We start from the raw sequence: 27,164 nt of genomic DNA, 5'->3' as shown, positions 1-27,164 counted from the left end.
TCTGCGTACAAGGTGAGCATACTTCTAGCATTCTTCGGGATATCATAGACGTATATTACGTAAAGCAGAGGTCCAAGTACCGATCCTTGAGGCACTCCCGCTTCCAATTGTCTGGTTTGAGAGGTTGCTCCATCTATTTTCACATAAAAGTTTCTATTCCTCAGATAGTTCCTTATAATCTTGCATAGCTTGGTCGAATATCCTGCTTTTTTCATCTTTTAGATTAGGCCTTCGTGCCATACTCTATCAAAAGCTCTCTCGATATCCATCAGAACCAATCCTGTGGCCTGTTTGGTCTGCATTCCTTCGGTGACGTATTCTATGAGCCGTAGTAATTGGAGTTCAGTCGAATGTTCTCGTCGAAATCCAAATTGTTCGGGTGGAATTATCTTCAACATTTCTGTTTCCTCATTCAGCCTTTTAGCGATAACCCTCTCGACGATTTTTCGTAGTGCTGATAGTAGGCTGATTGGTCTATAATTTTGAGGAAATTTCCGTTCCTTTCCAGGCTGATAGTAGGCTGATTGGTCTATAATTTTGAGGAAATTTCCGTTCCTTTCCAGGCTTGTTGAAAACTATCATTTCTGCAGTTTTCCATCTCTTTGGGTAGTATTCGGTCCTCATCATTCCGTTTGTTATATTCGTCAAGGCTGCTATTCCTTTTCTAGGCAATTTCTTCAACATATAATTCGTTATCCTATCTTCTCCCGGCGCTTTCCTGTTTTTCAATTTCATTATGATCTCTTTGATTTCTGTTGGTGAAGCCGGTTTTGGAATTATTTCGGTTTCCGGTGGTTCCATCATCAGTTCTTCGTTTGCCTCCACTTCTTCTTCTAGATCTTCATTGTCATCATCATTTCTGTAATTTATTCTGGCTTCTCTCTCAATTGAGTCGGCCAGTGCTTCGGCTTTCTCAAGTTTCGTATATACCATTCCGTTTGCTCCATGCAGTGGAGGTATAACTGTCCGTTCTCGTCGTAAGCGTTTTTGCATTTTCCAAGCCGAGTGATCTATTGTATTCAGTTCCCTTAATCTCTGGTGCCATCTGTTATTACGCAGTTCTGTTAAAGCATTTTTCAATATCTGGCTATGCTTATTCAGTTTCTTCTTGTCTTCTTCTCTTTTTGTTGTTCTGTAGATTTTTCTGAGTCTTCTGTTCTTTTTTATAAGTTCCTTTATTTCCCTTGGCGTATCTCCATGTGAATGTTTCGGAATTGGTTTCCTTATTCTCTTGGTGCTTTCTTCATAGGCTTCTTTTATTTGATTTTCCAATTTTTCAACTGCTTCATCTAATTCATCCCGGGTGTTTATTTGGGGAATTTCCGTGATTTTCTCCTGAAGTAAATTCTTATATTTCTCCCAGTCTGTGCGATCCTTGGTTTGTGTCTCTTCTTCGTTTCTTGGGCCATGTCCCACTATGAATTCTATGGGATTGTGGTCTGAAGTTCCGTCTTCTATTGTATCAATGCTGATTTCTTCAGTGATGTCTTTCATCACGACAATGTCCAGTACATCGGGTAGTCCATTTACTCTTGGTATGTAGGTCGGTATATCAGGTCCTATTACAACTGCATTAAGTTTTTCAGCATAAATCTTCAGTCTTCTCCCGTTGGTATTTTCCACTCTACTATTCCATTCCTGCGATTTGCAGTTAAGATCACCAATTATGATTTTAGGGTGTCTTCCTTCTAGTAGCATTTTTAGATCCTCTTCCAGCATGTCCTTATCCGGTGATTTATAAGTTGAAATAATCTTCACTTGTCCTCGATTAGTATTCACAATAATCGATATTGCTTCTACTTCTTGTCCATTGAATATTTGGTCGAAATGGTGATCCATATTCCTTCTAGCCAGTATAGCAATGCCACCTGTGCTGTTAGGTCTATCATTTCTGTAGATATCGTAATTGGGAAATGCTATCCGAACGTTGGGGTTAAGTCTCGTTTCTTGGAGAGCTATGACATCCGGTCTCTTCTCTTCAATCAGTTCTTCGAATTCTGATCTGCGGGCTCTCAATCCTTCGACGTTCCAAGAGACGATTATGAGATTGTTCTTTATCGTCGTGTCAGCCATTAAATATTCTTAATAATTTGCTGCATCTTCTTCTCAATCTCTTTCTCCAGATTCTGCATCATCGTGCTGAGGAGGTTTTTCGTGAACTTATCCAGTTCCTCAGTGATTCCAGAAATTCCTTTTCTGGTTTCGGCTTTTTTGACGGTTTTTGCCTTTTCCGCCTTTTTCTCTGGTTTCTTCGTCTCTTTGACTGCTTTGGTTGCAGTTTCCTGGGGTTTATTCACTTCCGAAGAGTTTTGGGATGGCCTCGGTGTATTTTGTGTTGGCCTCGTGGTTTGGTTTGATCTTGGCGATCTCTTGGCCTTTTTAGTGACCAATTTCCATTCGCTACATCCCTTGTAGCTGGCTGGATGTCCTTGCTCTCCACAGAGAACACAAGAGGCATTTCGCTCCTCGTTCTCTCTGGTAAGCGTACACTCCTTGGAGCTGTGATTACCAGAGCATTTCACGCACCTCCATGGAAAAGTGCACTTACTTTGGGCATGTCCATATCGCTGACAGCGGTAACATTGTCCAGGCCCGGTCGTCCTTCTCTTAGGTTCAACAACACAGTTCATGTTGTAGAGCCTTCTCACCTCGAAGACACCCTTATTCTGGGTTTTAACCAGCAATAAGGGCATCGGCTTTTTTGTTTTATTTGAGGTCATCTTTATGACCTCAGCATCGACGATCCCTTGATCCTTGAGGTCGTCAAGGATCGTCGGGATATCTGCATCCAGCGGTAGGTAACTCCCTATTTATTTTATGAAGGAAGTCCGTCATCCTTCTATGATCATCGGCGGTTTGTGGGACGATTCTTATACCGTCCTTTACTGTCGTCGCTCTTTGGTATTTAATACCGTTTCGCATTAACGCGTTGGAAATTGACGTCCATTCGGACGTACCTCTCAGGGTGACAGGGGGGATTTTTTCTTTCCTCTCCTCCACTGGACTGTTTTTCTGTTGAGCTGAGGCTGTACCCATCGTCGTGATGGGTGGAATTTTACCTTTTTTAGGTATCTCCGTTGCTTTTTTTGCGGTCTCTTCGTCTGAAGATGCACTTTCTTTACGCGCGCGTTTTGTGGGTGGCGCGTTCTGGGTTTTTGCAACTTGAGTTGCAAAATTTTTCTTCTTTTCCGGTTCTGGAGCTACTTCCTGTTTGGAGGAATTTTTGGGGACTGCTACCGGCTTTGCAATTTCTGCAAATGTGGGAGATTTCTGTGCCGAAATGTGTTTTGCAATTTCCGCAAAACTAGGGGATTGAGGCGCTTTATTTTTATTAACTTCCTCTCTCAAGAGGCGTATCTCCCCGACCAACTGAGCTACGGTTTCAGTTAATTTATTTTTTTGAGCCTTCAATTGCTCATTCTCTTCTTTGAGCCTTACAAGCTCCTCTGCTTCTCTATCGCTGAATTCTTCGGTGTCCGTAGCTTCCATGTAGGAGCTCTCATTGTCTGAGACCTCCGACATGGCTTTTTGTCCGTATTGAACTATATAAGGTATTTCTGTGTAATAATGAATATTGGAAATACTCACTAATATGTTACTTCTAAGCTATGTGGCTAAGTTATATATTTTCTATACTATGAGAAAAATAAATCGACTCACCAGTGATATCCGTGGAACCAGCGATCTTGGGGGTGATCTGGACTCGACACTGAACACACTGAATTTGAACAAATTTCCGCTCTATAACACATACACTTATAGAACTTACAAAAAACTTCGGAAGTTTCGTAGACGGAATCAAAAATTCCGTAGCTTCGCTAGTGTACACTTTCACTTCGACTTTCTCTTTTACAACACGAGAGATGACGTATCGCACTGCTTCGCTAGTGTATACTTTCACTTCGACTTTCTCTTTTACAACACGAGAGATGACGTATCGCACTGGTATCATTCAACACATCTACCTGCTTCAACGTCTCGAGGTGAACTGAACTGGAAACCTTCCGTTTCTAGTACGCTACGCTTTCGGCGTTCTAAATAAGTGTTTTTATCACCGTTTGGGGCGCAGCCCAACTGTTACTCTTTGTAGAAGAGCTATCAGCTATCTGCATAACGATAACAGTACCGGTGCCAGTGCTATCTATAAGCCACTTTCCGTACTTCTAACCTCGTTTGACAGGGTTGCCGAATGATCTATTTTCTTGAAACTCGCATAGGCTGCGCCATCTCCTGGCGACATGAAATAGTTCAAATTATAATATATTTGGATTTCACGCCGTTTGGGTCAAAAGTATGTCTTAAAATATATAAATTATTCTAGTTGATATATTTGTCAATGTAGGTGATATTTACTATTCTAGGTGAGGATATATGTATATTTGGACTAAAAAAATAAATAATTCGTTGAAACAGTTTTGGCCCAAACGGCGCCTCATACATATAGAACATCATAAAGAGAAACATTATGAAAACATTTACCATTATAAGCTAAGACACATATGTTACCTGTTCCTTGTGCATTGAGATTTGTACCATCACCAATCTTGACCCATTTTGCCTCTTTTAGTTTCATAAAATTGCAGAACAGTTCCCTCTGCTTACACATATGTTGTGAAGCTCCACTATCGAGATACCATTCCAGATTTTCTTGGAAGGAACCAGTGATTAGGGCATAGTTTCCATTGTTTTGATTTGTCGATTGATGTCCATTATTCTTATCCCTCTCTTCTTTCTTTTTCTTCAGGAAACAATTCTTCAGCAGATGACCTTTCTTCTTGCAGTAGTTAGTACTACATTAATTCTCAAAAATTTTTTCGTAACTCCAAAATATCAGCTTCTTCAAAATCAGTATCTTGAATTGTGATTGTTTTAAAGAATCCTTCTTATCTTCCAATATGAATTTATTTGGACCTATTGAAACATGACGTTCTTTTTTGAATCTATTAGATGCATCGCGCCCGACGGAGGGTTAATACATAAATAATATCAAAAACGTTGTGTACAACGAGATCCAACGCGTGGTTAAAATAAAAGAAAAATTCTGCTGCACTGTTGAGAACCCCAACTTTCTCTTACTTTATCTCGGATATCTCTCGTTTTTAACAGATGCAGACCTAATTTGTGGTAATTTTTTCACAGGCAGCCATATGTCATCATATTCGAAAAAAATTAGCTATAAATTGATATCACAAACATCCGTGTATGTCATGAACATATAAATAGATCAAAATATTACCTGCTTACACCTTGCTGCGAGGTAGTTGCGGCCGAGTGTGTAACGGAACCTATGGATTTTAGGATTCCTTACGTGCATGATTATGATGTGGATGATATTTTATTGCAAAACGAAGTTAACTAAATTTTTCTTGAAATATTGATTAACATTAACATAAACGTATGTAGAAATGTGTGTTTGACTCAATACGTAATGAACGTAATGATTTTGCAGCGGGATCTTAGACTTATAAGTTCATTATTGAAAATAACGAACCAACACACTCAATGAATTGCAATAATTGGTCTTAGGTATGGATCCCGACTACTCCTACCATCAACCACTAATGAGCGTATTGTTTACGGGGTAAAAAACACTGTTTTACATTCTGTTTTATACAGGGTGTCCAGAATGAATGGATAATTCTGAAACATCTTTTAGAAGGGCTATTGAGCACTCTAAAAAAAATCTATCCCCTGCGGAAATGTCTTTAAAAAAAAACTATTTTTTCAACATACGTTTCTAGGAACCACCGTAAGACATAAGTAAAATTGTTTTCTTGTGCTGAATTATTCATGGATTACACCAATAGAAATGCCGCAAGCCGTATGAATAGTTCACGTCGTTTTTCTGACAAAAAATCACAACTTATATTTCATTTGGTCAATGTTTGAGCCTTCGTTGTGAAAAAAATGTAGTAAAACCTGAGTGGCCAAGATTTTCAAAAACATGTTCCATTTATGTAGATTTTGAAATGTTACACTTCTTCGTTAAACTAGTGTAAATATGAAGTTATCACTATTAGAATAGAGAAGAGGTCAATTCTACTACATAAAAAAATATTCAGAATTCGTTGGTTTATGCCCTTAATCTGTACCTAACAATAAGCGTTTCGTAGAAAACAATATAAAACTGATTAATCAACACTTGGAGAGAGGTGGATACTGCAACGTACAAACTATACGGATCCTCATTTATGGTGGATAGTGGTGGGAACAATTTCATTGGCAGATGGCGTTCTTGTGACCGCCGTTTGCCGATCAAATCGGTACTTTTCGGAGGTCTTAGGAACTTGCGAGCACCAATTTAAAATGAATTATTGAACAGGAATATCGAATTGAAAGATAAAGAGCCCCTTCGAACTAACTGGTAACTCGATTTATTTAGAATTCCATCGAAATCAATTGCCAACTTCATTGGAAAAGATGCCCGAAGGAGTGAGAGAATACCATTGGTTCCAAAATCGATGGATGTCCTGCAGGACAACGGAAGTTGTATGGTGTGCAGTCAACTTCCGTGCCTATTTGAACGCCATCTACCTAGATAAATGGATTGGTAGTTTGTGTCCCATTTCTTGGCCTCCATGTCCTGAATACCGTGGATTTTTGTACTGTGGTTGCCTGAAAGAAGAAGTTTACTCCGTGCCCATCAGGAACAGAGAAAACTTTCGCAGCTGTGTTCAGCAGGCATCTTCAAAGATTTCTGATCGTTATCATGTGCAACTTCTGAGAAAAGCGTTTGTTTGCAGATGTCGAGCTTGAGTAGGGGGCTGACGGTTCGAGTACCTATTTATTATAGCAATGTGCTAGTTTCTTAAATTTTGGAGGGAGTTCGAAAGGTCCGAAAAATACAATTTGGTTGGATTTTCTACTAGACCAACTATCTCAGTATCACAGCAAAGTTGCGGAGTCGAAGGAAAGATGACTTGAAGTCTTTGTACGGTTGTCTCAAATCCTTTGAACCGATGTTCAATAGACATTCAAAACTGATGTCACCACATTAAATTGCAGTTTAAATGAAACACATTAAACACAGCACAGACTATTTCTCATAACATAACAAAACAATTGAAGTTGAAGACTTCAACTTTCCGAAATCCCTGGGTTTTGTGCGAATTCCAAGGTGGTTACTGTTGCCATGACTGATCCGAAGTTCATGACATCATTTCATTGCTTCAAAAAAAAAAGACATTTCTGCAGATGATAGATTTTCTCTCAGAGCAACCAATAGGTGTTTAAGGATTATGCATTTATTCTGGTACACCCCGTATAATCCTTTTGATAGGAGGATGATTAATTATAACATGGAGTTTTGAAAGTACCGAACAAATAACAATGAAATTATCGCTTACGCTTGTAGTGTAGGTATTGTATCACACGATTTTTTCAGAATCTTTATGAAATGAAAAACACTTCATTTATGCGATCAAATTATTGAAATAACTTCTAATTTCTCTAGAGCAGAATTATTTAATTAATGTGAAATTTAGTTTTTTAGTGTCCAAATTAGCTTGTGGTATTTCATACCGATATTCACCATAGCGTTTGGTACTGTCACGGTATACCGGAGCTTAATAGTTATATTTACTGGAGGTGTGGGCAAGAATGGATCAACAGTGGCAGTAAGTGCGATAAAAATGCAGGGAAAGTGTGCTTTCTAATTGGAAATTCGGACTTGAAAATATATGTATATTATCCTACATTAGACAATTCAGTTTTATTCAGTTCAGAATTTCTCATCTGACTACAATAATGCCCAAGTGAAGATTTTATGCATGGAATAAAAAAGTCCATCATAGGTCACTAACTTACGTGTGGTATTCATTTTGGAGTGCTTTCAGAGTCATACCGGGTGCATTTGCATGAGCAGAAGGAATCTTTTTTTTTTTGCCGCACAGATGTGGTCATTACATTGACCGGCCACACATGTGTCAAGGTCCAAGACCCCAACCATGGTCAGCATCTCTTCTTCGAGGGAGGGTCTCTCTGTTGGTACCCCGGAAGATTGGAGTGCTTGATTTAGATCGTAATATTTGTTGATATTTATATCGATGGGTGTCGGGAGCACTGCATATATTGGTATATTCCATGAAGAATATTTTGCCACGAAAAAACCGATCGATTTGATTCATTTGTAACCGTGTTGAAGAGGAACACATAAATCATTATTTTGAAAGAAGATTTTTCTACAGGAGTCAGATTTTTTTGTATTTTTTTTTTCAGAAGGGCCACTAGCTGTCCTATAAGGTGGGATTTTCCATTCATAACAGTGGTTATATTCAGAGTGATTCTCTTTATGTGGAACTAATCATAATTTTGTGCCGAAAATTTGAACGAATGGCATTGCGACAATGAACTTACAGATTATTTTATTTTCACAAAAATTAGTTTTCAAACCACGACGCTTGTTTCGCTATCACAATAGCATCTCCAGGTGGGTGAGGGTAAAATGAAAGATTTGGTATCTAACGAAACATATATGCGAGCATTTAACTCTACTCCTAAAATTCTACAGGGGGTACGTAAACGTTCAGAGCAATTATGAGGCAGGTACCAATCGGAAGATCAGTCGTTCAATAATATAGGAAAGGGCACTTTCTATTAAAGTCGCTTTTCAGTCAGGTGCGAGAAACCCCGGGGCTTGACGCACTGGAGCTTCACGCTCTTGCTTTGACGGGAAGTCAAAGTCCTAATATTAACTGTCAAATTAACCACGCCCCGCTTACTGAAACGGTCAAAATTCGGAGCGGCAGTGGTAATATTTACACTTATACATACGCATTTATACATGCATTATTATTTGGGGTTGTGCTTACAACTGCACATTGAGAAAACCGGCAGTGACACAAAATGCTGTTTTGAAAATTATATTCAAAAAACCAAACATATTTCCAACAGATGAATTATTTGTTTCGATACCAAACCCAGCGAGCACAAAAACATCTCAGAGATGTTAAAAGTAAGAGATTTCGAGACATTGAACATCCACTGCGATGTTCTGTTTATACATGAATAGAACTTTTATAGAACAGCCAATGTCCGCCGCAGGCGGCTATTACATGGATGTCCCTGGGATGTCACAAGAAGAACTACTCAGAAGTTTTTTTGATAGCCTTTTCATGTACACAATAGAACATTTCTTAAGCGCTTTGCGCACATGAAATCGCTGTTTGTAAGACTTTATATGAAATTCTTTTGTGAGGGAGGCCTTTTTTCTTTCATTTGAATGTTTGAGGATACCACATTCAATTTTAAATGAACTACAAAGTTTTCAAATGAAATACAGAATTCTATATAAGAATAAAAATATTTTAATGATACTTCAACAGGTACAAAAGGAAAAGAAATCACATTTCACATAAAAAATTGAACAACAAAAAACAATTGATAAATATTATACTACAGAAAGGGAGAATAAACAAAAAAATATATCACATTCAATAAAACAAACATAAATAACCAAAAAGAAATATCACATTTAACATAAAAAAACAGAAATAATAGAAAACAAACTGATTATAATTTTAGATGAACCGAAAGGGAAAATGAAAAAAAATTTATGAAAAATTTATTTTCCCTTTATTTTATCGTCCCTCCTCCTCTGCCTAATATGCCTAAACCAATCTTTGGCATAGAGTTCGAATACTTTCCTAGTGATTTGGAATTTTTCATGGATCACATCTACAAAATAAAAACAATTCAAACAATTAATGCACAAAATATATGAAGGTTAAGATGATTTTTTCCAATTAAAATAACAGAGAAAATAGCTGCATGAAAGGATCTGGAAGATTTGAGTTGTATAGCTCCTGACCAGGTTGATTTGCGAAACGATTTCATTTATTTCATTATTTTTTGTACTGGTATTTAAAGATACAATACAACAATTTGAAGGAGTTTTCAAAAACAAGAACTTTTCTTTCTGGGACAATTTGAATTATTTTGTGATTCACAAGTGATGAATGATTATTTTATCATCGTCGGAAGAGTAATCTTACAAAATTATTTGGGAATTATCAACGGCAGAGATAGATTATCGAAATATGTTGAAATCCTCGATGATATGGCTTTAAACTTCATAAAGTTATTTCTTGAATAATTATAATAACCTTCCATATACCATTCGATTATTCCAACCAAAATACAATGATCTCTTATACCTAGTCCCAAATACACAAATAATATTAACCACGCAGCGTGGATTCTTTTGAGGTTATATGTATGCTTCTGGACATTATACTATACATTCAATTCATGTAATACTTACTTATTAATTGTATTTGGTTACTATGTAGAGATCGATCCTAAATTCACAATCAAAACCAACACAGAAGTAGTATCAACTTTCAACTCCGAACAGTCCACAGTCCAAACTACGATACTACGAAGAAAGTGGAAATGGCGGCAAAATGAAATAGGTGAATTGTATATTGTTTATTTGGAATAAACCTCCCAAGGCAAACTATGCGACGCCAAGAGAAGATATCCACACGTTTACATTATTTTCAACACGACAGTACCTCTCAGTAGATAGACGAAGAAATGCCACAGATGGCACATATCAGAACAAATAGAGATTTCCAATAGCCTTTGGAGACCTCTTTGGGAAGTGCATATAACGTTTCAAAGAAACATCCTCATGCCAACATTTTCGAAACATCCCAAAACATCCCAGGGATGTTTGTGCTCGCTGGGAATATTTCAGTTTACCTTCACCAACCTGAAGATGTTATTGTGATAGCGAAACATGTTGCTTTAGTTAGTTAGTCTTGGTTTAAAAACTCATATTGTGAAAATCATATTATCTATTTCAAGTTCGAAATTTTAAAATCTGTTTTGAATGAAAAATATAGGTTGTAACTCGGAATCTTGAGTTTTGATTTTTTTCTTTCAGATAGGTCGTACTAAGCCTAAAATAATTGCGTACTCCAGAATTGAAGTATAGGTGATATCTCGAAATGTCTTCAACTTTCCACATTCTGTAGAGTGAAATTTTTCAGGAATCAGATTAGGGGTGAAAATAAAGTGTATATTTTAAAAGCATAAAATTTTCGAATTAATCCTCTTTCTACGAGCATGCAAAGTTGGTCTACTATATTAATTTTTACGCCGCATTTTCATAGCGGAAGGGTGGAAATGAAAGGGTGATGATTATGTAATTTTCAAGACCAAATGGGGGCTATTGCGAGTGAATTCGCCGCAAGAGGTGCTAGTGTACCGTGAGGTCCTCATTATTTGATTCTGTGACTGATAAACTCTCATCATGTGATTTATAAGAAGCATCGGAAATTGAATATTGTATTTGCTGCATTGTTGAGCTTGTCTCTTGTTCAACTCTCTAGATTGGTTGGAATTGTTTTGAATAGACGATAATAATTTATTTTTAACCTCTAAATTCCGATTCAAAATGATTTATCGTTTCACACTAAGGCCCCCACCATGCTGTTTTGAATTGTAATCAATGATAATTAACACAAAGAGTTCACTAAACGAACCCCCTACTCGAAAATCTACACATATATTGCAGTCAGTTACGATACTTCTTCATAAATTGTCAACTTCACCATACTGCTAAAAATACTATCGAATCTACTACTTTTTGATCGTTTATGATCCATCCATATCAAATAGTCAATGGTGAACTGATATAAGCAATAATTAAAACAACCCTGAAAAGTGGATTGTAGGACATCTTGAAAGATGCTTTAATTTTTCTTGGAGATAGTTATGATTTTTCCCCCCACCATCTGAAACAAAAGGAAAAATAATAAAAAATTGTTCGTTAAAAATGATTTTGGTTTGGTTGTAAACTAAAAATAATAATAGTGGTTTCAAAACAATGTTTCCTCACAAATAATAATTTTTATTATTAGTCTCTGTGTTTCAGATGTTGGGAGTGAAAACCCAACCAGAAGTTCAAACAAAAAATCCTGATAAACTTCAATGATAATGCAGAGAATTGCACACGCTTCAAAGAAGCAGCAGAATAAATGATAGTTATATCATCAAAGAAATTTTAAGATTATGAAAATAAATGTCTTTATTTCTGCTATAAATCCCAAAAGGAAGTTCAGGTGAGATTGCTTTTACCACAACCGTCTTAAGCTGTATTTTTACGAGATACCAACAATGTTTTTTTCGTCGGTCGGCAAGGTCACAATTTCATGAGTGATAAAACTGGTCAGATTGCTTACCTCGGGTATATTATAAAATAATTTAAATTTTAATCAAATGAATACGAACACGAATTAAGGCGTGCAATAATAATTGGAATTGATTCAAATACATAACATCCATTGATATAAAAATCAACAAATATTACGATCCAAATCGGACTAGTTAACCGCCATCTCTCTCGGAGCACTAACAGAAAGTCTATTCCATCGAGGAAGAGTAGATGCTGAACATGGTTGATTATAAACTAACGGTATTTATAATTAAGGGGACAAATGTCAATATAATTTACTAATTAATGGGAAGTTTTTATGTTACAGATGTAATACCATGCACAATTTTGTATTATTTATACTAATTGTATAGTTATAATTTATTATTATTTATAATAAGACTTTGCTCTGACGCAAGCATATAGCCTACTGGCCATTGGAGTTCGTTGAAGATTCGTTGGCATGACATTATATGGATATGGCGGAAATTCGAATAGGTCTGAGAGCATTTCGGTATCCCTGAATGTCGTTTTTCCTCGGGACGACTGTCACGGCTGTCAACGGTGGAGCACTACTTGTGTTTATTTTTTATGGCTCTGTTTTGCTGCAGACGGCTACAACTAGAGTCGTTAACGGTGGTTAAACCTCGAGAATAGCCGTTCAACAACCGTCGTTGATGGATACCCGTTCCGAGGAAAACAGACCTTTGAGAAGATAATTTGAGTATGTTAGGGAAATCTTATTATATAGTTGCAGTATTACTGAGTTCTTAGGTTGAAAAAGAGTTCCTACTTCAAATACTCTGTTCGTTATAAATGAAACACATTCATGTCATTTTATATTAAATCGAGTATATTAGGAAAGGCGCCAGGTACTTGAGGGTCCGAAAAAATGGCAGGAAGCTGAATTTGTGGTATGTTGTTAAGACATATTCGAGTACCGATTTTGCAAGTTCGATATACCCTGGGAAAATTTTTTGTAACCAAAATACCCCAAATTTTTAGAATTGTTCCAGTTTTTATCTTATAACTTGTGTCAAGGTGTTTTTTAACGAAAGATCACTCCCACCTTTTCATGTATGAAATTTGCTACAATTGAAACCTTATTGGAGCTCTGTAGGTCTAGTATATGCTTCGAGATTTAACTCCATAAATTGGCTATTTTTTCAAAAAACTTCGAAATTTCCGTTTTACTTCTGTTTTGGCTACAATATTGAAACTAATAATGATCCCAAAAAAGCTCAAAATCAAGTTCGCGCATTATCTAAAACAGATGAAAAATTGTACAATATTTTTCAATTAATTGACCCCGTCGATTTGGGTTTCTCTATTTATGTACTTAGTTAAGAACTTATTGAAGCTGATATTATACAGTAGAATGTATTTATAGCATTGCTTGTTCATATAAATAATAATAGTATCAAAGTATTAAATAGGTGATTAGTGTCTATTGTAACTTTAAAAAATTGCTGCCAATTCACAGACACCCCGTTGCAGATTGATGATTCAATAAAATTTCAATCCTCCATGAAAGTATGGAGTATTTACCCTTTTTAATGGAAGATTAAAATTTGATTGAGCATCAGATCATAATTTGCAACCTGGTTGTGAGTCCCTCTGCTTGTATTTCCCAGTTGGTGTGCTAAAATAGGCTGTTTGAAGATCTGGCCCATTGTAAAAAAACGGTACCTATATTTGAGTAGTATTATGCCATTATTGCAACTTCGATAATTTTTGGTGGCCGAAAAACCTCAAAATTTCCTCTTTCAGTTTTTGGCTTGAAACTTGTGATTTTCACGAGAGATTACCCCTTACTCTCTTGGACTGTTTAAAATTTTTCACATATTGAACTTCAAAAATTAGCAATTTTTTGAATCAGTTTCTGGTTCAGTAATTTTTGGCATATTGACACTATGCCAACCAGGAATGTCATAGAGAAGAAAGTTTCTTCTTCTTCTCTCTTCCAAGTAGGCTTATGCCTGTTCCTCATCGCAACTCGCCTCATGGAGGTAGACCGTCACACCAACGCTTTAGGGGTCTTCCTATGCTTCGTCTTCCCGATGGTGATTTATCTCTCGCTACCCTCACCAGTCGATCTTCTGCCATTCGCGTGATATGGTCGTTCCACTCAATTTTTCTTCTCAGCACCCATTCATTGATATTCTCGATGTGACATGCTCGTCGAATGTCCTCACTTCTTTCCCTGTCCAGTAGTGTTCTTCCGGCTATTCTACGGACTATCTTCATTTCTGTCGCCTCCATAATTTGACGTGTTTTTGATGTTTCCGGTCTTGTTCCTGCCGCATATGTCAGGATAGGTCTTATCGCCGTCTTGTAGATACGGACTTTCGATTCTGTTCTCAGATATTTATTCTTGAATATCGTGTCATTGAGTTGCGAGGCTGTTCTTGCTGCTTTGATAGCTTGTCCTCTTACTTCGGATTCTATGTCGCCAAAACACGAAATTTCTATACCCAAGTAACTGAATTTCATCTCTTGGTGTATTATCTTGTCATCTATTGCTAATTTACATCTGATGTGTTTTGGATGTAGTCATGCACTTCGTCTTGGATGCTGATATCGTCAAACCCAGCGATTTAGCGACCGTGTTAAACGTATGAAGAAGTCTTTGCAGATCATCTTCATTTTCCGCTATCAGGACTGCGTCATCCGCATAACACAAGACTTTTATTTCTCGATTTCCCAGTCGGTATCCTCTTTTCCTGCGTACTCTTTAGAACAGTTATTTAGCATTCATTCAAGTATAAAACGAAGTCCGAATGTCCAATAGGTCTCAAAAAGTTAGGAAAATACAGGTTTTTGATAAATGAAAGTCGTGAAAAATCTTTCTTCATACGGATCAAACACTAAGAACATAAAAACGTGTATAAAATAACATCTTCTTCTTCGCTCCCTGCAATGTAAACGTGAGGAGCATAGAGGCACTCCTTTTCCTGGCCAACTTGTTGAGTGCAAAGCATTTCAGCCCTGATCTTTGGAATGAGAAGTTCCCACCTCCACATCCTTTCTTGCACTTGCACAAAATCATTTTTGGACGTTCTTGGGGTGCTGGGCACTGCTAGATGGCGATGGGATAACTCTGTCATTTCAAAAACATAAAACAAAGAAACTCAAAATAAAACACTAACCTTTCCGAAATTTATACGATTTCTATTCGAAAACTACTTTGCACAAACGAAAACAGTCGTTTCGAATTGCAAACTATTGATCTTTGAAAAAGGGGTCTCTCAGTCTCTTATCTGAGAAATGGACAGAAAGACGGTGAGCAATGTCCGACCATCTACCGTTCTCGTTATACTTACGTGGTTGTCGTTATTTGAAATATGCCAGAAGCTTAAAACAGTTTTTCTCAATCCAACTAGGTCTATACAAACTAAGTTAGAATCAAAGCATTGGTGCTTAGAGAAAACTTCAAAATTGCGATTAAAAATGTCAAATCTCCGAGGAAGATATATACGTATTGAACTCAAGAAGAGTTGTAGGTGGTCTCATTTAGTTATTTTCTCAGCTAATTCATTTCGATTCAACCCACTCAAATATTGCCAATATTTAATAAATTTAAATTTCAATAGGTATCTGAATTGTGAAATAATATAGTGACATTCTGTGTCAGAATTGAAAAAAAAAAACTGTTTATGATCTCCGATAATATATATCTATATACAGTGTTTCATCTATCATTTATATATTTTTAATTTCATAAGCCATTTATGATATTCATTTATATAATTTTTACTAACGTTTTATTGTAGTTCTCCTGATGAAGAGATAAATGAAAAGTCTCAAAAGCTTTAGCAAGAAAAAAAAGTTCACGATATAATTGCTGCTATCCCACTAATTAAAATCAGTATGATTCATATAATCGGCAACGAATTACAAATCATATCAATCAAGTTAGTATACAAACGGGGAGACTCAGGCCCAGTTGCAGGTTGCAAATTATAATTTGATGGTCCTTTAAAATTTTAATCCTCCTTTAAACTGGGTAAATACTTCGTACTTTGATGAAGGATTGAAATTTTATTGGACTATCAAATTCTTATTGACGTTCCTCTAACGGGGTATCTGTAGTTTGGCAACAATTTTGAAAACGCCCATTTCACACACTATTGTCATTCATATGAACAAGCAATGCAATAAATAAAATCTGCTGTAAAATATCAGTATCAGCTCAAATGAGTAGCCTCTTCTTTCTTGAGTGAATAGAGGGACCCAAATTTATCCAAAAATCCCATTTTCCCAACGAACTCGATTTTTCGCTCAAATGGAAAATGTGCAACTTCGTAGGATGAGTATTAGTGCCAATATTGTATCCTAAAGCTGAGTAAAACGAAATTTCGAACTTTTTGAAAAAAATTGCCAATTGTTTATGTCCAATTTCTTTCGATCTACTAGACCTACAGAGCTCCAATTGAGTTTCAATTGTAGAAAATTTCATGTACTTCAAAAAAGGTAGAAGTGACCTTTCTTGAGAAACAACTCATCACACAAGTCAGCCCAGCACTTTAGTTTTTTGTCCAAAAAAAATTAGTGGAATAATTTGTGCTACATTTGTGCTGACTGCTGTAAATATATTCTCGAAAATTCGAGAAACTAGAAAAATTTCAACGGTACAAGTTCGTACATATGTAGAACAATTTCTTCCATATGTTTTCGTAAGAAAAAAGAACGAAAATGCAGGGCTAGCTTTTTTTCAATTCCGCGGTTTCCCGGAAACTTCGACGAATTTTCGAGAAAATATTTACGACCCAAGTCAGCACAAATTATTCCACTAATTCTTAGGAACAAAAAACAAAAGTGTCATTTTCGATTTTCCGGAAAATGAGAGGAAATTTCGCAACTCAATACATGTATAATAGCACAATCTATTACACACATTCTTTCCAAAGGTACTGGGCTGGCCATTCCATACATTTTGTGGAATATCTTGAGAACCGTATGGAATTGAAAAAAAATGTCCACGGCACAATGCAGCAGAAACCTAGCACATTTCAGCACGAATTTTTTTTTTCGAAAATCGAAAAGTGTTGGTTCAACTTCACACACATGCAGTGCAAGCCTATTGCCTGTTGCTAGTATTTATCATTATGTACATTATATTATTTATCAAACAATCTAAGAATTTTTCTCATCTCCACTAATCGAAAGGGAGTTGAGAGTTTTTTCTACAAACTGAATGATAATAGTTAGGAAAAATATTAAATGTAACACAACTGTATAAAACAGTATTCGATGAAAAGAGACGAGGTACTGAGCTAACTTTCTGAAATCTTAATTTTTCGGAAAATTAGCAGGTGTTTCGTGAAAATTTCAACGGCGCAAGTACCCGTGTACCCGTGTAGCATAATTATCTCCTTTTTTTATTAGGAAGAAACAAAAGTGCTGTTCTAAGTCTTAACTCAATTTCGCGATTTTCAATGAAAATCCTAAAAAGTCAGCACAAATATTAAATTGAAACCAAAATACTTTTAATTTTTCATATTCAATAACATTTATTTCTGCAACGACTGCAGGAAAGGATATTCGAAAGTCCTATTTATTTTCGAGCTGAACCTTCCATTTCAATTAGGGACTATAGTTTCGGAACACTGAAAAATTTGGAACATCTTTTGTCATTTGACAAATCTGAAAATATTCAATATAAAGTATTATCTCACTTTTCACAGGAATATAAGTGAAATACTAATTCAAATCGATACAGGGAATTAATGCAACCTCCTTCATGACTACTATTCAGGAGTAAGTGCTCGCTCACAATGACATAGGTATATAAGCCGTAATTCGAACACGTGAAACGTGAAGTTGAAGTATAGGGTTTCACATGAAAGCGGTCACAATGTGAAACATAATTTTTACGTTTACGGGCGTCGTAACCCAAACTTAACTTATACGGATCTCAAAAAGTAAAGTAAAGTTAAAAATTAAAAATCTGGTGATATTTGTGGGGTATTTGAAGCTGAAGTTTTTTTCTTACTTCTTATGGTAAGAAGTATTCTTCAAGCTTAGAATTCGCAAAAATTTGCTAAATTTTGATTGAATTATTATTATAAATAGGTGAACTTGCAAACAGTTGAAGTTAGGAAGAAAACGTTGTCGTTTCTATTCAATAATGATAGTTGCAATCAAGATCATCTTCGTTTGCATGTTTCATTTTAAAATAACAGCAATATGGTAATATCTCAAATATTTCAATAAAGAGTTTAATTTATTCTTCTAAACATGAAATAATATTTGACTTGACGTTTCGTAATGGAAAATTACGTTTAAGTCATGTTTGCTTTGTGAACACCTTATGAATTACGACAACTTTACGTTTACGACAACATTACAGCTTACGCGCATCGTGAATGGGCCATAAGTGTATTGAAGTTTTCACGATATCCACTGAGAGTATTACAAATTTTATTTTCTAATCTTCAGTGGCGGATTTACATATTTGCCGCCAGTAGGCTATTCAAATTTTGCCGCCCTTACCATAATTATTTAGTTCAAAATATTAATGACAATTTTTGTGTCAGTGAAAATGTAACTTTGGAATTTGTACACTTTGGTCCTAAAAACTACTCATAATTATTGTGACCTAGGGAATCGATGTGTCAGATCCCGAGTTTCCAGATCATTTTTCCAACGCAACGATTAAGTTGAGATTTCACAAGAAATAGAACGTTTATTTCTGAATGAAATAAAATTTAGTCATATACTTCTAATGAGGCGAAGTAATGGATATATTAATTGATATTAGTCACACAGTGATATACATTCAGTAAACGTAATTAAATCATTTTTGTTGGGCACACAAAATATAATAGATAAATTCTATATCAAACGAAAGAAGAAATTTATTGTCACTAAGTATGGCAGAGCATATATACATGGTTACATGGTCCATAGGAATAGTTGCAAAAAATTAAGGGGGTGATTCTTCGTCAGAAAATAGGGTGGACTTTTAATGTGAGTCCTGCTTAGTTACAGCCCGAAAAGCACTTTTCAATATTTTTCTTGAGAATCGAAAAACTGACAAAAATGAAATCAAGCAGATATTTTATGCGGGGTAGAAAATCTCGGTGCTGTTCCTCTATGATTGAAAGTGCTAGAAAATGCCTAAAACATTGTTCCGCTAGAAACTTTTTTCCATATCCATATTTCAAATTAAAAGATTGATTTTGGATAGCTTGAACCTTTCTTAATGAATGAGGTCTCTTGTAGTTTCTTGGGAAAATTCACGGACAAAAAAAGACCTCAAACAAAGTGCATATCGAATATTCATGCGTTTGTGCACACAATCATCTTGATGAGTATATGTGATAAAAATCTCAAGATGATTTTTTGAGAATGGATTAAGTTATCCAAAATTAATTTTTTATTTTAAGATATGAATATCGAAAAAGTTTCTTGCGAAGCAAGGATCAGGGATGGATTTTTCTACCCCTTTCTATCACAGACGAACAGAACCAAATTTTTTTGATGCCTTTCCGTCCGTATTAAATACATATCTGCTTGATTTAATACGTGAAAGTTTATTGATTTTCAATAAAGAAAAATCAAAAACTTCCTCTCGGGCGCTATCTTCAGAGGGCTGTAAATAAGCAGGGGCACAAAAAAGAAAAGACCTTCCCTACTATTCATATTATTATGTATATGTATTATATCGACACAATCTAACTGACGATGACAATAAAATAGGAACGTAAGTCATAAAAGTCTCACCTCGGGTTTCATAAAGCTTGATCAGGGAATCAACGCTTGATTGACAAATAGACGTCAATTTGTTTTCAATCGATAATTCAGTCATTATCATTCATAATATCATTCTCGTATCAAATTATGTTCATACGTCCATTAAATTATTCTCAATTGCTACTTTTCCAATATATTCAGCAATGAAAAGGTTTCAATGATTTCGTTTTAGAAATCAAGCGTTGATCGCACAATCAAAGATTTATGAAGCGCTCTGTTAAAATATCTTTCTGCGATGTCGTCATACGAAATTTTGTTTAGTTATGACTTTATACACGAAGGAGCCAAAGCGTTCAGCTTTTCTTGGCTTAATGTGGTTCTTAGGTACCTAACTTTTCACCTTTTTCAAGCAAAAAAAGCCTCTCTCACCCGAACAATTATTCGATGGTGTATACAGGCTGGGCAAAATTCATTATCTACTGAGGGAAACTCGAGAACTATGGCAGCTAGAAGAAAACGGATGACACATTCTCGAGCTCAGAAAAACAAAGAATGGTGAAAACCGTTTTTGAATTATTAGCAAAAAATGAAATTTTGACGATTTCGAAAAGTTCTCATAACTTTTTTGTCTTTGAAGTTACAGATCTGAAACTTGAACCTTCTACACACTCTTTTTTACGTAGAATCCACTGACGAGCACCAAATATTTTTTCATTTCGAAACATTAGGCGAACTTTCGTTTCTTTAAATTGAATTTGTAATTTTTGAATTGGAAAAAAGATTCTGTCAGTAGAATCTACGTATAAAAGTGACTAAGAAGATAAGTTTCAGATATGTAACTTCAAACACAAAAAAGCTATGAGACCTTTTCGAATTCGTCAAAATCCCACTTTCTGATTATAACTTGATATCTAGAAATTATAGGCCGGTTTCGTTTTCAGATTTGGATTAGTTATGAAAAAAGAGCTCGACACTGTGTCATCCGTTTTCTTCTTGCTCCGATAGTTCTCGAGATCCCCTCAGTAGACAACGAATTTTGCTCAAATTTTTCACACTCACGAAGTTTCAGTATAGAGTCCAAAGCGGACGAAATAAGAGTGGAATAGGAAAATAGTAATAATGCACTACTTGGTCAGTTTTTTTTTATAATTAGGGAAAATCAGATGTAGATAGATATAAAAATATCTATGAAATACAAGTATTTCAGTTTCTATAATTAGTGCAAACAAAATTGTCCCCAAATTTGCCGCCCCTGAAATCTGCCGCCCTAGGCTGCAGCCTACCCAGCCTCTATGGTAAATCCGCCACTGCTAATCTTCATAATTGGAAAGCCTATATTTTTTGTTAAAAGAGCTTTCTTCTTTGGCCGCATATTGTAAAATCAAACAATATTTTCTAGGTTGCTGGCTTTAGTTTTAGATGGTGTCATGTAATATGTTGCGTCTTCTATCTAGGATACATTCAAGTATTCTTTGCGTTCGTTCGGAATGTAGCCAAAGGAGGATGCGGAAAAAACGGTTCTACCATAGCAGTAAGATATTTACTTTGACCTATCTGATTTTGCATCAGGTTTGGGATGAGGATAGCACTATATTGTTGCGGAATGTTTTAAATGCGAGATCATTTGAAAAAAGTGGTGGCTGTTCAAACTACGCAGTCCGAAAACAAAATTTTACTATTAGTCGGAGAGCTGATTTCGAACTGTGGGAATTTATTTGAGGCAGGTTGAGATTATGAAAAAACAGTTAATACTATTATAATTACTACTATACCCTTATAACTGTGTTATTCTAGAATCGTGAGTCAAACAGGGGGTTTACGGTTATTTCACTATTGCACAGCCAATCACATTCGCACAAAAATAAACCAAAATAATATGTTTTAGTCATCAGTTTCTTTTTGTTTTGTTTTTTGGATGGAAAAGTTTAAGGTTCTTCATGTGATTCCATATCTGCGCTCAGGCATTGAGTTGCTTATGCAGGATTATTTGTAATTAACTGGTTCAAATGAATAAAAAATAAATTTTGAAATGTTCACCTTTGTTATTTTAGCATATACAGAGATGAAAGTCTTGGATTATTTACTGATATAGAGAGTACTAGCAGGCCACGGATCCACCTTTTCGGGCCAATTTGCCTTAAAAACCATAATAAAATGAATTTCGTGAATATTGAGGCCATAACACTTCCGTCAGTCATGTCAACTGAAGTGGATTTGTTTACATTTGCGTCAAGAAATCACAAATTTTTTAGGGCATTTTTTAAGGTTTTTCGATCTGGCTTCCGGGTCGAGAGTATTCGCTGCTTTTTCTCCGGTTATTCATCTTTCGTTTGGCCGTTTTCGCGGACATAGGCGTGCAGCGGTTCGCGAAGATATAGAGGTTTCCCTCTAAAAATAAAGTTCTTTATTTTTTCTTAGTTATCAAATTGGTTTTCATTCTTGGAATTTCCTTAAAAAAACAACACCTTTTTTTACTTGTCCCACACGATTGTTGAGTTTGTTTCTGTGGTTAGCCAGTTTTTCATTCTGAAGACGCAAAGATATGGAATGTTGTTTTTCTGAAGCAGGCTATGTATATGGTTGAATCAATGTACAAAGATAAAAAAAATATTTTGATTACTTCGAGATTGACATGTAACAACAAAAGTGAATAATTCAGCTATTATGTATAATATCCAGACATGTATAATAACTAGTGAATTTGGTTAAGTAATTAATTGGCCTTATTAATTAGCTTCATTCAACCGATATACATACTAGCTGGCTGAGTTTGATCAAAGTGACTAACAAACGCTCTGCCAGACTGATTCTAGAATCACCCTTTTATACTGTATAAGACTCATCATTTTAATCAGATTGGAATATATTCCCTGAATTCGTCGTCAGCTCTTCGAATATATGGTTTCAGTAATTGGCTGAGCATTCAGAAAACGATAAGAGATATTTCAATCATGGACTATGGTCGCAGAAAAGGTTCCGTATTTCGTAAAGCTCATAACATACAATGGGGTGTGAAGAATTTTTTTTGAAAATACACAGACATTTTTTTCCTGTATCGTTTCAATTATTATTAAATGATAATGCAGGTGACCCCAGAATACCCGATATACTTCTAAGTAACTGTAGGAGGAATAATTACACATTATCATAACATATTGTTTTTACAACTACACGTTCTTTACATGTCTTCGAGTACATTTAATTGTCTGTCTTAGTACTATATATACATTTTTTTTTCAAATAAAAACTGATAAAAAAAACTGTCAATACCTTCTGCCTCCTGTTTCGAGGGGGAACAATTTGTTAGTCAGCTTTTTTCATATCAGTTGCTTCAACCCTCTTTAGGGAAAGGCATAATTTCCTGCACCAGGGGTGGTGGAGATTGTAGTATTTGAAGTACTGTCCTTATAATTCGCGTCATAACTTCAATCCATGTGGAAATGACAGCTAAATATTGAAAGAGGCAATGTGAAATTCAACTCGAAGAAATATTTTGTTTTTGGCCGCACTAAGTGGCCTTCGCCTCACTTCATCTTGAATTGAACTTTGTGATTCCATATTGGAGAGGTGGAAATTATATGTTCTAAAAATAATAACTTTGTCCGAATATTAGCGGCATTCTGAGAAAAGTATAGTGTGTAAGAGTTTATTGAGTTCAATGAGTTTTGTAGGTAGTTTATAGATTTGTGGCTGCAGTGGGAAATAACAAGAGGGTGTATGAACTTACGAAGCGCGAGAAGTGGCTGTTTTGTCTTGTAGTAAAAGTTGACAAAGTTTCTAGCACCAAGTTCAGGAATCTCAAATGTCTATTGCATAAGTGTTTCATGCGTCACTACAAAAGTGACCAATGAAATCTGCCGAATACTGTTTTCGTTCGACAATTCAGTGTCTGATATCAGAATAGCCCGTTCGACATTTGAGAATCGTGACTGAAAAATTTTGCAGTTGCTACTTGACAGTTAGGATTATCGCAATTACGTTGCTCTGATGATGAGAGAATAATCGAAATCATTAATAGCAACTACAAACAGATAAATAATCTAGAGATTATTTATGACTGGCTCGTTGTTTGGGACAAGAATTATTTGGAATTTTGTTTTCACGGTTGCTTGTGAAAAATTAGAAAGATTGAAAATGAACTATTCAAATCGAAATTTATAGTGATTCATATCGTATCGTATATTGGTCATATATTCATGCTATCCTTAGAATAGTTTCAATTTACTTCCACAGGTGAGGGTTATGCCACAAAGTCATGACTCGACTGCCAACAAAGTTTTTTTTTTTTTGATGAATTCATATTACCATCTGGAATATTTCAACAGCTTGATTCAAAAATTTTGGGCCTCAAGTCCAAACCGGTTTTTTTTTCTTATTATGTTAGAGGTTCCTACGTGATATTTGGACGGGTGCAGTAAAGAAACTGTTTGATATTTTTCGATTCTGTTTTCATATTCGCGTTAGGTATAAAAGGAAGTACAATCGGCGAACAGTTCAACAATTTCAGACGAAATTTTTTTTTCGCTCTAGACATGTAAAAAGAAAGTTGTGTTTGATTTATGAAAAAATTTCTTCACGGAAATTGTTCGAAAATTGTGTTCATTCAGAAAATTAAATTCAATTTGGCAACCGAAAAAAAAATCACGAACAGTGCAGATTTTCCGCCATTTTGTAAAAAAAATATGAAAGTTCTTCATCTTTTCTGAATTGAGCACTCAAAAGTACTCAGATGTGACTAGAAACCGTTACTTTGAGGTTTTTACATAACATAACCACACTCATTAGAATATTGCTCACATACAGGTTGAACACCCTGTATCTCGCTTAATGGCCTTCTCGATGCTGAAAAAAATTTTCCGTCGCGTTTTTAAAATATTTCATAAAATATGCATGCATTTGAATCGTAATTCGTAATAACATTCTGAACAACAAAGTTCATATCCCCTTCCTTCCTAAAGTTGAAAATGAGCGACTTATGTGGAAATATTCATTTCATTCACTTGTACAAAAAATTTCTTTTTTTTTTGGAAAAAATGAAATTAATGTTATATTACCAATAAGATAAACTTAAGATCAATATTTTTAATGGCAAGAATCGACTCAATAATTCACAATTGATTGGTGTATATGTGCTGTTATATTATGAATAGTACCCTGCAATCTATATAGGCCAGACTAGCCGTTTTCTCGGGGTTAGAATTGAGGAACATAAATGATCTATACTGCAAAATAAATCAACAATTGGTTTATCTAACAACTTTATCGCTTTCAACCACTTTATAGATTTCAATAATATAAAAAGTTTACATAGAGGTAATAAAAGTAAACGTTTGGATCCTAAAGAAAAAACCTTCCAACTGTAAACTAGATTTCTGCTTATCTCCGGTTTAAACATCCGTTACTTGAAAATTATATGAAGGTGTACTCTCTGTACTTATGTATTCAGTTTTGAGAATATGATAAAACCCATAACATGTCAACGAATATTTTAATAAAAACCGTGAAACTTTAGCTGAGTGTTCCTTCTTTCATTATTTAATGAATCAAGTTTCACCAAGTGTTATGTGAGGAATCAATTTCGAAAAGATTTTAATTGCATACATTGTACTAAGGTGTCTGCCAGCCTTCTACGCATTTACGGCCTGTGATTACACAGCAGCGTTTCAGAACAAATAGAAAGCCAAGCTTTTTCAAATATTTTCAAAACGGACGGACAGGAAATATTCGCATCTTTGACAGACCCACCAGATCTTTTCGTCGGAGAGAAAATTGAATGTGTTCAGGAGTTTACTGCTCTTATTTGTGACATCAAACAATGTATAAGCACCGGATATTGGTGCTTATACATTTTGTGTTCCAAAAACATATGAAACAGAGAAAAAACAAATAGATTTATGAAAAAGGTTAGAGGCATCGACTCAAATTTGATAACACCTGGTTGCATTTCACTCAAACGAAAAATTTTGCGAAATTTTTTTTTAGCGCAAAGTGACTGGAACTGATTAGTGTTGCGTCAAACTCAACCCGGAAGAACGCAGTTACTTTTTGGAGGGCTATTTCAAGCCAACATGGTTGGTAGGGCACGAAACACCCTTACAAGTGGAGGATGTACTGGACACTGAAAACTAATGAAAACGAAGAAGAGACTGATTCTAACTGAATACTTATGATGAGAATCAGAATAAAATTACGATTTTTTGATTCCATGATTTTGTTCCGTTTCATACTATCGATAAATAAATGCGTGAATGAAAAAACTTCCTATTGTTAATATTTAATCTCTTTCATTTAATCAATTAAGCGAGCTTCCAAGATCGGAAAGATCATCTTTCTGAACGTCTGTCGCTCTTTTTGCTAGCGTTTGAACTTATAAAATCTAGTCAACCATGGATGAGGCACACTTTTGACCAGGCAACCTTATACTGTGAGATAGTGGATAAGGTGGCCTTTCATAAAAAAAAACTGATGAGGGTATATCAGTTTTTGTACCTGGCAACTTAATAGGAGTACTAAAGGCAAAGTAGGCAACCTATGTTTTCCCAATTCCTCTTGAAATATTCTGTCGACTAATGCTCACTTTTCAAAAAGTTTATGTAAGTTAATATTATTTAGCACTATCGACCGACCCCTGATTTAGCTAGGCAACCCATTCGCGATTTATCAATGTACATATTGTCTAACTTGAAACATTTTTCATCATCAAATCACAGATGATGGTATATATTTCTTAGACTATGACGGATCCTTCTCAAATCTGCGACCTCGGTGACAGAAGGGCACTTTCTCGATCTTATATCCTTCTAGGGTTCTTGAATTAATTGCCCTGCGGCTCCAACATTTTTGTTATTACCAGATGATCAACATTCTGTAACAATTTAGAGAACGGCAATTCCGTATAATTGTTGTTCCAATAATGCAAGCAGATAATGAAGCGTAGGAAAATCCCAGAGAAGTTGAATACAACTGTAGACCGGTTTCGGGATTATTGTCCACTCATCAGTACAGTGTAGTGTTAGTTATTTCAACCGTAGGATGGGGCCTTTAGCGAAAACGGAGGGTCGCTTTGAAGAATATTTTCAATTCTCATCACGGTGCGCCACCTATCTTGCAAAAACTGAACGAAACCTCACTTACTCTGCAGACTCCTACACACCCCTAAAAAACATTCACAATTTACAACATGGATATTAAAGGTAGCGGGACAATTTTTTAAGAATTATTAAGTGATACGGGATCAGTTTCACCAGAAACTGTCGATACTGAAGTTGGGGAATCCGTAATGATAACACTAGTGTGAAATGTCTTT

At 35.6% G+C, this 27,164-nt stretch overlaps 1 protein-coding gene across 7 annotated transcripts in view; it reads left to right on the top strand.

Annotated features, from left to right (window-relative positions):
• The window catches only part of LOC123310205 (choline/ethanolaminephosphotransferase 1), a 73,340-nt gene that overhangs the window by 19,817 nt on the left and 26,359 nt on the right, over window positions 1-27,164 (top strand). For 3 of the 7 annotated variants that reach the window (XM_044893643.1, XM_044893641.1, XM_044893646.1), the window contains exon 4: window positions 7,485-7,616. The exons of 2 other annotated variants lie outside the window; for them this stretch is intronic. In XM_044893643.1, the coding sequence (XP_044749578.1) occupies window positions 7,485-7,616 (132 nt within the window). Of the gene's footprint in view, window positions 1-7,484; window positions 7,617-21,257; window positions 21,390-27,164 lie in introns of all 7 variants that reach the window. 2 more of the 7 variants (XM_044893642.1, XM_044893645.1) reach the window with 1 other exon arrangement.

Source organism: Coccinella septempunctata, chromosome 3 (genome assembly GCF_907165205.1).
Source record: "Coccinella septempunctata chromosome 3, icCocSept1.1, whole genome shotgun sequence".
In the NCBI taxonomy this organism is placed as follows: Eukaryota; Metazoa; Arthropoda; class Insecta; order Coleoptera; family Coccinellidae; genus Coccinella; species Coccinella septempunctata.
Note: the sequence above shows the minus strand (reverse complement) of the source record. Positions and strands in the feature narration are given on the sequence as shown.